Genomic DNA, 12,681 nt, shown 5'->3' with positions numbered 1-12,681 from the left:
ACATCTGTAGACAAACATCTGCTCACAAACATCACAAACATCTGCTCACAAACATCTGTTGACAAACATCTGTAGACAAACATCTGTAGACAAACATCTGCTCACAAACATCTGTTGACAAACATCTGCTCACAAACATCACAAACATCTGCTCACAAACATCTGTAGACAAACATCTGTAGACAAACATCTGTAGACAAACATCTGTTGACAAACATCTGTTGACAAACATCTGCTCACAAACATCTGTTGACAAACATCTGCTCACAAACATCTGCTCACAAACATCTGTTGACAAACATCTGCTCACAAACATCTGTTGACAAACATCTGCTCACAAACATCTGCTCACAAACATCTGTTGACAACATCTGCTCACAAACATCTGCTCACAAACATCTGTTGACAAACATCTGCTCACAAACATCTGTTGACAAACATCTGCTCACAAACATCTGTTGACAAACATCTGCTCACAAACATCTGTTGACAAACATCTGTTAACAAACATCTGTAGACAAACATCTGTTGACAAACATCTGTTGACAAACATCTGCTCACAAACATCTGTTGACAAACATCTGTAGACAAACATCTGCTCACAAACATCTGTTGACAAACATCTGTTGACAAACATCTGCTCACAAACATCTGTTGACAAACATCTGCTCACAAACATCTGTTGACAAACATCTGCTCACAAACATCTGCTCACAAACATCTGTTGACAAACATCTGCTCACAAACATCTGTTGACAAACATCTGCTCACAAACATCTGTTGACAAACATCTGCTCACAAACATCTGCTCACAAACATCTGTTGACAAACATCTGTTGACAAACATCTGCTCACAAACATCTGTTGACAAACATCTGTTGACAAACATCTGCTCACAAACATCTGTTGACAAACATCTGTTGACAAACATCTGCTCACAAACATCTGTTGACAAACATCTGTTGACAAACATCTGCTCACAAACATCTGTTGACAAACATCTGTTGACAAACATCTGCTCACAAACATCTGTTGACAAACATCTGTTGACAAACATCTGCTCACAAACATCTGTTGACAAACATCTGTTGACAAACATCTGCTCACAAACATCTGTTGACAAACATCTGCTCACAAACATCTGTTGACAAACATCTGCTCACAAACATATGTTGACAAACATCTGCTCACAAACATCTGTTGACAAACATCTGCTCACAACATCTGTTGACAAAACATCTGCTCACAAACATCTGTTGACAAACATCTGCTCACAAACATCTGTTGACAAACATCTGCTCACAAACATCTGTTGACAAACATCTGTTGACAAACATCTGTTGACAAACATCTGCTCCAACCTCCAGCAGAGAGCCATTTGCATCTCTTCGAGGAACGGGCCCCGTTATTCTCGCTGTGACCCTCAGACGGGTCCCGACCCCATGTTGGGAACCACCGGCTGCATGGCATCAATGTTTGCGACCCAAACCAATGAATGTAAAGGTCAAAGGTGAGTTTACCTGTCGGCGTCGGTGACCAGCGCCAGGCGGCCGTAGTCCCACGCGACCTTGCGTAGAATGGAAAAGACGAAGAGCAGCACCTGCAGAAGAAGAGAGGAGGACTTCCTGTTAGAGAGCACCTTGCTGCGGGGTAGAGGTCAAAGGTCACAGACAGAAGGAGGAAGGAGAGAAAGAGGACTTCCTGTTAGAGAGCACCTTGCCAGAGGTCAAAGGTCACGGAGAGAAACGCAGTAAAAGCAGTGATGCCACCGTGAATCTATCGTTAAAGGCTGATGGAACAGTATTGATTTTTCCAACAGTCAGTGAACACACCACATACTGTGCAGCTCCCACAATGCAACACCAGAGCTGCTCCGGATTCAACATGACACCAACATGAGTACTTTGGATCAGTCAGCAGGGGGGAGGAAGAGGAGAAAGAGAAAGAGGAGGAGGAAGAGGAGAAAGAGGAGGAGGAGGAGGAAGAGGAAAAGGAAGAGGAGAAAGAGGAGGAGGAATAGGTGAAAGAGGAAGAGGAGAAAGAGAAAGAGAAAGAGGAGGAGGAAGGAGAAAGAGGAGGAGGAATAGGAATAGGAGAAAGAGAAAGAGGAGGAGGAAGAGGAGGAGGAATAGGTGAAAGAGGAAGAGGAAGAGGAGAAAGAGGAGGAGGAATAGGTGAAAGAGGAAGAGGAGAAAGAGAAAGAGGAGGAGGAAGAGGAGAAAGAGAAAGAGGAGGAGAAAGAGGAAAAGGAAGAGGAGAAAGAGGAGGAGGAATAGGTGAAAGAGGAAGAGGAGAAAGAGAAAGAGAAAGAGGAGGAGGAAGAGGAGAAAGAGGAGGAGGAATAGGAATAGGAGAAAGAGGAATAAGAGAGAAGAGATAGAGAAAGAGGAAGAGGAAGAAAATGAGAAATAGGAGAAAGAGAAAGAGGAAAAGGAGAATGAAGAGATAGAGAAGGAGGAAGAGGAGAAGGAGGAAGAGAAAGAGGAATAGGAGAAAGAGGATGAGGAAGAGGAGAATGAAGAGATAGAGAAGGAGGAAGAGGAGAAAGAGGATGAGGAAGAGGAGAATGAAGAGATAGAGAAGGAGGAAGAGGAGAAAGAGGAAGAGGAGAATGAAGAGATAGAGAAGGAGGAAGAGGAGAAAGAGGAAGAGGAGAATGAAGAGATAGAGAAGGAGGAAGAGGAGAAAGAGGAAGAGGAGAAAGAGGAGGAGGAAGAGGAGAAAGAGGAGGAGGAATAGGTGAAAGAGGAAGAGGAGAAAGAGAAAGAGGAAAAGGAAGAGGAGAAAGAGGAGGAGGAAAAGGAAGAGGAAGAGGAGAAAGAGAAAGAGGAGGAGGAGGAGGAAGAGGAGAAAGAGGAAAAGGAAGAGGAGAAAGATGAGGAGGAATAGGTGAAAGAGGAAGAGGATTGGGAATAGGAGAAAGAGAAAGAGGAAGAGGAGAAAGAGAAAGAGGAAAAGGAAGAGGAGAAAGAGGAGGAGGAATAAGAGAAAGAGGAGGAGGAAGAGAATAAAGAGAAAGATGAGGAGGAGGAAGAGGAGAAAGAGGAGGAGAAAGAGGAGAAAAAGGAAAAGGAAGAGGAGAAAGAGGAGGAGGAATAAGAGAAAGAGGAGGAGGAAGAGAATAAAGAGAAAGATGAGGAGGAGGAAGAGGAGAAAGAGGAGGAGAAAGAGGAGAAAAAGGAAAGGAAGAGGAGAAGAGGAGGAGGAATAGGTGAAAGAGGAAGAGGAGAAAGAGAAAGAGAAAGAGGAGGAGGAAAAGGAGAAAGAGAAAGAGGAGGAGGAAGAGGAGAAAGAGGAAAAGGAAGAGGATGAGGAGGGATAGGTGAAAGAGGAAGAGGATTGGGAATAGGAGAAAGAGAAAGAGGAAGAGGAGAAGAAAGAGAAAGAGGAAAAGGAAGAGGAAAAAGGGGAGGAATAAGAGAAAGAGGAGGAGGAGGAAGAGAATAAAGAGAAAGAGGAGGAGGAGGAAGAGGAGAAAGAGGAGGAGGAATAGGTGAAAGAGGAAGAGGATTGGGAATAGGAGAAAGAGAAAGAGGAAGAGGAGAAAGAGAAAGAGGAGAAGGAAGAGATAGAGAAGGAGGAAGAGGAGGAGGAATAGGAGAAAGAGGAGGAGGAATAGGTGAAAGAGGAAGAGGATTGGGAATAGGAGAAAGAGGAAGAGGAAGAGGAGAATAAAGAGAAAAAGGAAAAAGGGGAGGAGGAAGAGAATAAAGAGAAAGAGGAAAAAGAGGAGAAAGAGGAGGAGGAATAGGAATAGGAGAAAGAGGAATAAGAGAATGAAGAGATAGAGAAAGAGGAAGAGGAGAAGGAGGAGGAAGAGGAGAATGAAGAGATAGAGAAGGAGGAAGAGGAGAAGGAGGAAGAGGAGGAACACATCATCCTCACCAGGAAGCACATGAAGTCCAGGGCCAGCACGGTGGGCACGCCCCCGAATGGCAGCCCCTGCAGCACGGTGCTGCGGATGCGGGCCGAGTAGCAGAAGTCTTTGGACTCGTTGTGGGCGGAGCGGTTGTCCTGGCCACTGCACGCATGGCCGCCGAGGACCATGGTGAGGATCAGCACCGGGAGCATGCTCACTGCTGCATCCTGGCAGGGAACCTGGGGGGAGAACGGGGAACCGTTAGACAAGGGGAACCCATCAGCTGAGACCCGTTCCTAAGGGTCCTGAGGGTTATTTCAATTCAATTCAGTTTATTTTGTATAGCCCAATATCACACATCACAAACTCCCCTCAGAGGGCTTTACAATCTGTACACATACGACATCCCTGACCTTTGACCTCACATCGGATCAGGAACAACTCCAAAAAATAACCTTTGACAGGGAAAAAAGGGAAGAAACCTTCAGGAGAGAACAGAGGAGGATCCCTCTCCCCGGATGGACAGAAGAATAGATGTCATGTGACCAGATGAACAGAGTTACAGAGTTACATAAACACATTACATGAATATGACAATGTATGAATGGAACTCCAATCCATGAAACAGAAGGAGGTAGAGAGGAGGGGGGGCGGGGCATCAGCAGGGCCAATGGGAGGCCGGCTCACCAGCATCAGACACCTCCAGGTCCAATGGACCCTATGAGACGTGAAGTCACAACGACTCCGGGGAGGAAGCAGAGTTAATAAGGTGCAATGGAGAGATGTAAATTCATCCATAAGGAGAGAGAGAAGAGGAGATAGGTGCTCAGTGTATCCTAAAACATCCCCCAGCAGCCTATAAGCCTATAGCAGCATATCAAGGGGCTGGACCAGGGCAAACCTGATTCAGCCCTAACTATAAGGGCTATTAAAGAGGAAAGTCTTAAGTCTATTCTTAAATGAGGTGACTGTGTCTGCCTCCAGGACTGAAAGTGGAAGCTGGTTCCATAAAAGAGGAGCTTGATAACTGAAGGCTCTGGCTCCCATCCTACTTTTTAGGACTCTAGGAACCACAAGTAGCCCCACATTTAGTGAGCGCAGCTCTCTAGTGGGGCAATATGGTACTACAAGCTCCTTAAGATATGATGGTGCATCACCAATCAAGGCTTTGTAGGTGAGGAGAAGAATTTTAAATGTGATTCTTGATTTTACAGGGAGCCAGTGCAGAGCAGCTAATACAGGAGTCATGTGATCTCTTTTCTTAGTTTTTGTGAGTACACGAGCTGCAGCATTCTGGATCAACTGGAGGGACTTAAGAGACTTATTAGAGCAGCCTGATAATAAGGAGTTGCAGTAATCTAGTCTGGAAGTAACAAACGTGTGAACCAGCTTTTCTGCATCTTTTTGAGACAAGATGTGCCTGATTTTTGAAATGTTACGTAGATGATAAAATGCAATCCTTGAGATTTGCTTAACGTGGAGTTAAAGGACAAGTCTGGGTCAAAGATAACTAGAGATTCTTTACAGTGGTGTTGGATGCCAGGGCAATGCCATCTACAGAAACCACATCACCAGATAATTGATCTCTGAGGTGTTCAGGGCCAGTAAAATAACTTCAGTTTTGTCTGAGTTTAACATCAGGAAGTTGCAGGTCATCCATGTTTTTATGTCTTTAAGACATTCTTGAATTTTAGCGAGCTGGTTGGTCTCCTCTGGTTTGATCCATAGATATAATTGAGTATCGTCTGCATAGCAATGAAAGTTTATGCAGTGTTTCCTGATAATGTTGCCCAAAGGAAGCATATATAAGGTAAATAAAATTGGTCCAAGTACAGAACCTTGTGGAACTCCGTGATTAACGTTGGTGGTCATTGAGGCTTCATCGTTTACAAATACAAACTGAGATCGATCTGATAAATAGGATTTAAACCAACTTAGTGCGGTACCTGAAATGCCAATCGACTGATCCAGTCTCTGTAATAGGATGTCATGATCAATGGTGTCGAACGCAGCACTAAGGTCTAATAATACCAGTACAGAGATGAGTCCTTTATCAGCACTAAGGTCTAATAAGACCAGTACAGAGATGAGTCCTTTATCAGCACTAAGGTCTAACAAGACCAGTACGGAGATGAGTCCTTTATCAGCACTAAGGTCTAACAAGACCAGTACGGGGATGTGTCCTTTATCAGCACTAAGGTCTAACAAGACCAGTACGGGGATGTGTCCTTTATCAGCACTAAGGTCTAACAAGACCAGTACAGAGATGAGTCCTTTATCAGCACTAAGGTCTAACAAGACCAGTACAGAGATGAGTCCTTTATCAGCACTAAAGGTCTAACAAGACCAGTACAGAGATGAGTCCTTTATCAGCACTAAGGTCTAACAAGACCAGTACAGAGATGAGTCCTTTATCAGCACTAAGGTATAACAAGACCAGTACAGAGACGAGTCCTTTATCAGCACTAAGGTCTAACAAAACCAGTACGGATATGAGTCCTTTATCAGCACTAATGTCTAACAAGACCAATACAGAGATGAGTCCTTTATCTGACCAGTCCCTCATGGTTTAGTCCTGGCCTAAGACCTCCACTACCTTCTTATAGTTTAGTCCTGGTCTAAGACCTCAACTACCCTCCGATAGTTTAGACCTAGTATAAGACCTCCACTAGCCCCTGATAATATAGTTCTGGTCTAAGACCTCAACTGGCCTGAACTGATAGTTTAGTCCTGGTCTGAAACAATCAGGTGAAGCTCTATTAAAAGGTTTCAGGAGATTCTGAGAAACAGCGAAACGTTCAGGAACAAAAAAAAGAAACCGTCTCCTCGCTGCTTCCTGCTTCTGCAAACCCGAAGATAACAAAGACAGTTGAGCCTCCGTGGCGCCGGCTGACAACATATTCATGATTAATACAATTAGTTTACTTCCTAAATGCCTCAGGTTCACCTCTCCAGAGACCCCTCACCACCACACACCTGAGGCCTCCTCACCACCAGACCTGAAGCCCCCTCGCCACCACACACCTGAGGCCCCCTCACCACCAGACCTGAGGCCCCCTCGCCACCACACACCTGAGGCCCCCTCACCACCAGACCTGAGGCCCCCTCACCACCACACACCACCACAGACCTAAAGCCCCCTCGCCACCACACACCTGAGGCCTCCTCACCACCAGACCTGAAGCCCCCTCGCCACCACAGACCTGAGGCCCCCTCACCACCACAGACCTGAGGCCCCCTCACCACCACAGACCTGAAGCCCCCTCGCCACCACACACCTGAGGCCTCCTCACCACCAGACCTGAAGCCCCCTCGCCACCACACACCTGAGGCCTCCTCACCACCAGACCTGAAGCCCCCTCGCCACCACACACCTGAGGCCCCCTCACCACCACACACCTGAGGCCCCCTCACCACCACAGACCTGAGGCCCCCTCGCCACCACACACCTGAGGCCCCCTCGCCACCACACACCTGAGGCCCCCTCACCACCACAGACCTGAGGCCCCCTCACCACCACAGACCTGAGGCCCCCTCACCACCACAGACCTGAGGCCCCTTCACCACCACACACCACCACAGACCTGAGGCCCCCTCACCACCACACTACTGGGGCCTCTTCACCACCACACACCACCATAGACCTGAGGCCCCCTCATCACCACACCTGGGGCCTCCTTACCACCACACACCTGAGGCCCCCTCACCACCACACACACCTGTACTCATACGGCATCCTCTGACCTTTGACCCTCACATCAGAACAGGAACAACTCGCCCCCAAAAAAACTTGATGAGCTGAGAAAAGGGGCAGAAACCTCAGGGAGAGCAACAGAGGAGGATCCTCTACCAGGATGGACAGAAGTACAATAGATGTCATGTGACCAGAAGAACAATAGATGTAATGTAACCAGAAGTACAATAGATGTCATGTGACCAGAAGTACAATAGATGTCATGTGACCAGAAGTACAATAGATGTCATGTGACCAGAAGTACAATAGATGTCATGTGACCAGAAGTACAATAGATGTCATGTGACCAGAAGTACAATAGATGTCATGTGACCAGAAGTACAATAGATGTCATGTGACCAGAAGTACAATAGATGTCATGTGACCAGAAGAACAATAGATGTAATGTAACCAGAAGTACAATAGATGGCATGTGACCAGAAGTACAATAGATGGCATGTGACCAGAAGTACAATAGATGTAATGTAACCAGAAGTACAATAGATGTCATGTGACCAGAAGTACAATAGATGGCATGTGACCAGAAGTACAATAGATGTCATGTGACCAGAAGTACAATAGATGTCATGTGACCAGAAGTACAATAGATGTCATGTGACCAGAAGTACAATAGATGTCATGTGACCAGAAGAACAATAGATGTAATGTAACCAGAAGTACAATAGATGTCATGTGACCAGAAGTACAATAGATGGCATGTGACCAGAAGTACAATAGATGTAATGTAACCAGAAGTACAATAGATGTCATGTGACCAGAAGTACAATAGATGGCATGTGACCAGAAGTACAATAGATGGCATGTGACCAGAAGTACAATAGATGGCATGTGACCAGAAGTACAATAGATGGCATGTGACCAGAAGTACAATAGATGGCATGTGACCAGAAGTACAATAGATGGCATGTGACCAGAAGTACAATAGATGGCATGTGACCAAAATGAACAACGTTAACAGAGTTACAACACATTCAATGCTACAGTGAGTTTTTGTTTTACAGTGTGCTACAGTGTTATTGTGTTACTGTGTGTATGTGTTATTGTGTTACTGTGTTACTGTGTGTACGTGTTATTGTGTTACTGTGTTACTGTGTGTACGTGTTATTGTGTTACTGTGTTACTGTGTGTACGTGTTATTGTGTTACTGTGTTACTGTGTGTACGTGTTATTGTGTTACTGTGTTACTGTGTGTACGTGTTATTGTGTTACTGTGTTACTGTGTGTACGTGTTATTGTGTTACTGTGTGTATGTGTGTATGTGTTATTGTGTTACTGTGTATCTATGTTACAATGTGTGTTACAGTGTGTATGTGTTATGGTGTGTGTGTTACATTATGTGTTATTGTGTTACTGTGTATGTTACTATCTTAGTGTGTACTGTGTGTATGTGTTACTCTGTATGTGTTACAATGCGTGTTATTGTGTTACTGTGTATGTTACGATGTAACAGTGGGTTACTGTGTGTGTTACAGTGTGTGTTACAGTGTGTGTGTGTCTTACTGTGTGTGTTATTATGTTACTGTGTGTGTTAGTGTGTTCCAGTATGTTAGTGTGTGTGTCTCACTGTGTGTTATTGTGTGCGTTATTGTGTTACTGTGTGTGTGTTAGTGTGTTAATGTGCTACAGTGTGTGTGTGTTAATGTGTGTTAGTGTTATTGTGCTACAGTGTGTGTTACTGTGTGTTATTGTGTGCGTTATTGTGTTACTGTGTGTGTGTCTTACTGTGTGTGTTAATGTGCTACAGTGTGTGTGTGTTAATGTGTGTTAGTGTGTTATTGTGCTACAGTGTGTGTTACTGTGTGTTATTGTGTGTAACTGTGTGTTAGTGTGCTACAGTGTGTGTTACTGTGTGTCATTATGTGTTACTGTGCTAAAGTGTGCTAAAGTGTGTGTTACTGTGTGTTATTGTGCTACATTGTGTGTTACTGTGTGTTATTGTGTGTTACTGTGTGTTATTGTGCTACAGTGTGTGTTACTGTGTGTGTTACTGTGTATTATTTTGCTACAGTGTGTGTTACTTTGTGTGTTACTGTGTATTATTGTGTGTTACTGTGTATTATTGTGCTACAGTGTGTGTTACTGTGTATTATTGTGCTACAGTGTGTGTTACTGTGTATTATTGTGCTACAGTGTGTGTTACTGTGTATTATTGTGTTACAGTGTGTGTGTTACTGTGTATTATTGTGCTACAGTTTGTGTTACTGTGTGTGTTATTGTGCTACAGTGTGTGTTACTGTGTGTTATTGTGTTACTGTGTGTTATTGTGTTACCGTGTGTTATTGTGTTACTGTGTGTTATTGTGTTACTGTGTGTTATTGTGTTACCGTGTGTTATTGTGTTACTGTGTGTTATTGTGCTACAGTGTGTGTTACTGTGTGTTATTGTGTTACTGTGTGTTATTGTGTTACCGTGTGTTATTGTGTTACTGTGTGTTATTGTGTTACTGTGTGTTATTACTGTGTTACAGTGTGTGTTACAGTGTGTGTTACTGTGTGTTATTGTGTGTTATTACTGTGTTACAGTGTGTGTTACTGTGTTATTGTGTTACTGTGTGTTACTGTGTTACTGTGTGTGTGTTATTGTGTTACTGTGTGTTAGTGTGTTACTGTGTGTTAGTGTGTTAGTGTGTTACTGTGTGTTAGTGTGTTACTGTGTGTTATTGTGTTACTGTGTGTTAGTGTGCTACAGTGTGTGTTACTATGTGTTATTACTGTGTTACAGTGTGTGTGTGTTACTGTGTGTTATTGTGCTAGTGTGTGTTATTGTGTTACTGTGTGTGTGTTATTGTGTTACTGTGTGTGTGTTACTGTGTGTTATTGTGTGTTACAGTGTGTGTGTGTTACAGTGTGTTATTGTGTTACTGTGTGTGTGTTACTGTGTGTTATTGTGTTACTGTGTGTTACAGTGTGTGTGTTACAGTGTGTTATTGTGTTACTGTGTGTGTGTTACTGTGTGTTATTGTGTTACTGTGTGTGTGTTATTGTGTGTTATTGTGTTACTGTGTGTGTGTGTTATTGTGTGTTACTGTGTGTGTGTGTTACTGTGTGTGTGTTATTGTGTTACTGTGTGTGTGTTACTGTGTGTTATTGTGTTACTGTGTGTGTGTTATTGTGTGTTATTGTGTTACTGTGTGTGTGTGTTATTGTGTGTTACTGTGTGTGTGTGTTACTGTGTGTGTGTTATTGTGTTACTGTGTGTGTGTTATTGTGTGTTATTGTGTTACTGTGTGTGTGTTTTTGTGTGTTATTGTGTTACTGTGTGTTAGTGTGCTACAGTGACGGTGGACCCTGAAACTGTATTCTCGTCTCCCGGATGAAGCAGCGGCCCTTCTGCACCTGCAGTCCGGCCCTAGCGACACCTCCTGCGGCCTCAGCGCGCATCGCTGCCGCCTGGAGCCCAAAGAGCAGCGTTTGAGCTCCAGAGCGTCGGTCAGTCAGAGGTGAACTCGCCTTGTAGCTGCAGACAGACGTGCAGACAGCTCGGTGTGTCTTCTGCGTACATCCCCCCCCCCCCCCCCCCCACACACACACACACACACACACACACACACACACACACACCCCACACACACCCACACCCACACACACACACACACACCCCTACCTGACCACCAGAAGCCGCTCCTCCTCTCCGCCGCTTAATCGGGACCAATTCCCCGCAGAAAGAAGACCTCGTTAAAGCCTCACGCGTCCCGCCGGCTGTGTGACGCCGCAGCGCCGCAATCCGAGAGAGAAAAGGCGGATTCAGATCCGAGGAACTAGAGCCTCTCTCCGGGGGTTCGCTGGAGAATGAAACGTGTCCCTCCGCCGGCCGCTGAGTCCGCCGCGGGCCGCTGCTCCTGCGCCGGGTGTCGGTGTTAAAATGGAGGCGGTCTCTCCGGGAAGAGACGGAACGGAGCCGCTGCTGCTGCTGCTGAGCACGGAGCCGCCGGCAGGGGGCGCAACCCATACACCACCGGGGCCCTTCACAATAAGAGTCTCTTCTGTGATTTTTGTACATTTTATTCCTATTTGTACTTTAATTAGTGTCCTCGGGACGACTTCGTCGTAGAGGACCCTATTGTGTTTCGATGAGTTGTTATTATTATTCTTCTCTAGGGTTTGTTGCCCTTTTGGGGCCTTTATCATATCATAAAGTTGTTAAATTTGACAAACTCAACATTTTGGGGATGCCCCGCCCCCCCTCCTCTCTACCTCCTTCTGTTTCATGGATTGGAGTTCCATTCATACATTGTCATATTCATGTAATGTGTTTATGTAACTCTGTAACTCTGTTCATCTGGTCACATGACATCTATTCATCTGTCCATCCGGGGAGAGGGATCCTCCTCTGTTGCTCTCCTGAAGGTTTCTTCCCTTTTTTCCCTGTCAAAGGTTATTTTTGGGGAGTTTTTCCTGATCCGATGTGAGGTCAAAGGTCAGGGATGTCGTATGTGTACAGATTGTAAAGCCCTCATAACTCCTATTGTTTTTCGAGGAGTTATTATTATTTTCCTCTACGGTTTTCTTCCTTTTTGGGGGCTTTATCATATCCCAAAAGTTGTTAAATTTGACATGCATATCAGGACTGGCGGAAAACACAACATTTTGGGGGTCTCACATTTGGGTACAATAGAATTTCTCTATAGCGCCCCCTAGAGTTGGAAAAGCCCAGGCTTTTTGCACCCAATGACCGATTGACTTGAAATGTGGTACAGATGTCCACGTGGACCTGCTCTACAAAAAAGTCTATGATGGCCATAAAATGCGCCTACGTGAGCCGGCGTCCAGCCAGTACCCCGACGTGGAGGAGGAACGAGGACCCGCACATCGCTGCTTGCAGCTTTAATTTCTGTTTACTTCTGAAACCATTTCAACTAAATAATTCCAGTCACAGTTCACAAAAAGTACTATAAAGTACATTACAATACATGTCATTTAGCTGACGCTTTTATCCAAAGCGACTTACAATCATGTTACATTCATACACTGTAGACACAGCTACAGGGAACAATTCAGGGTTAAGTGTCTTGCTCAAGGACACATCGACTAGGGCAGGGATTGAACCGCCAACCCCCTGATTGAAACAC

The 12,681-nt window shown here is 44.9% G+C and overlaps 1 protein-coding gene across 1 annotated transcript in view; it reads right to left on the bottom strand.

Moving 5' to 3' along the window:
• Positions 1-11,532, bottom strand: part of LOC117731191 (CSC1-like protein 2) — a 32,354-nt gene extending 20,822 nt beyond the window's left edge. The window contains 3 exon segments of the mRNA XM_034533373.1: positions 1,521-1,600; positions 3,886-4,098; positions 11,217-11,532. Of these exon segments, the coding sequence (XP_034389264.1) occupies positions 1,521-1,600; positions 3,886-4,071 (266 nt within the window). The 5' untranslated portion in view covers positions 4,072-4,098; positions 11,217-11,532.
• Between the last annotated feature and the right edge of the window lie 1,149 nt (positions 11,533-12,681).

The sequence above is a fragment of the Cyclopterus lumpus genome, chromosome 1, assembly GCF_009769545.1.
Source record: "Cyclopterus lumpus isolate fCycLum1 chromosome 1, fCycLum1.pri, whole genome shotgun sequence".
Taxonomy (NCBI): Eukaryota; Metazoa; Chordata; class Actinopteri; order Perciformes; family Cyclopteridae; genus Cyclopterus; species Cyclopterus lumpus.
This window is presented reverse-complemented; position numbering and strand designations above follow the sequence as displayed.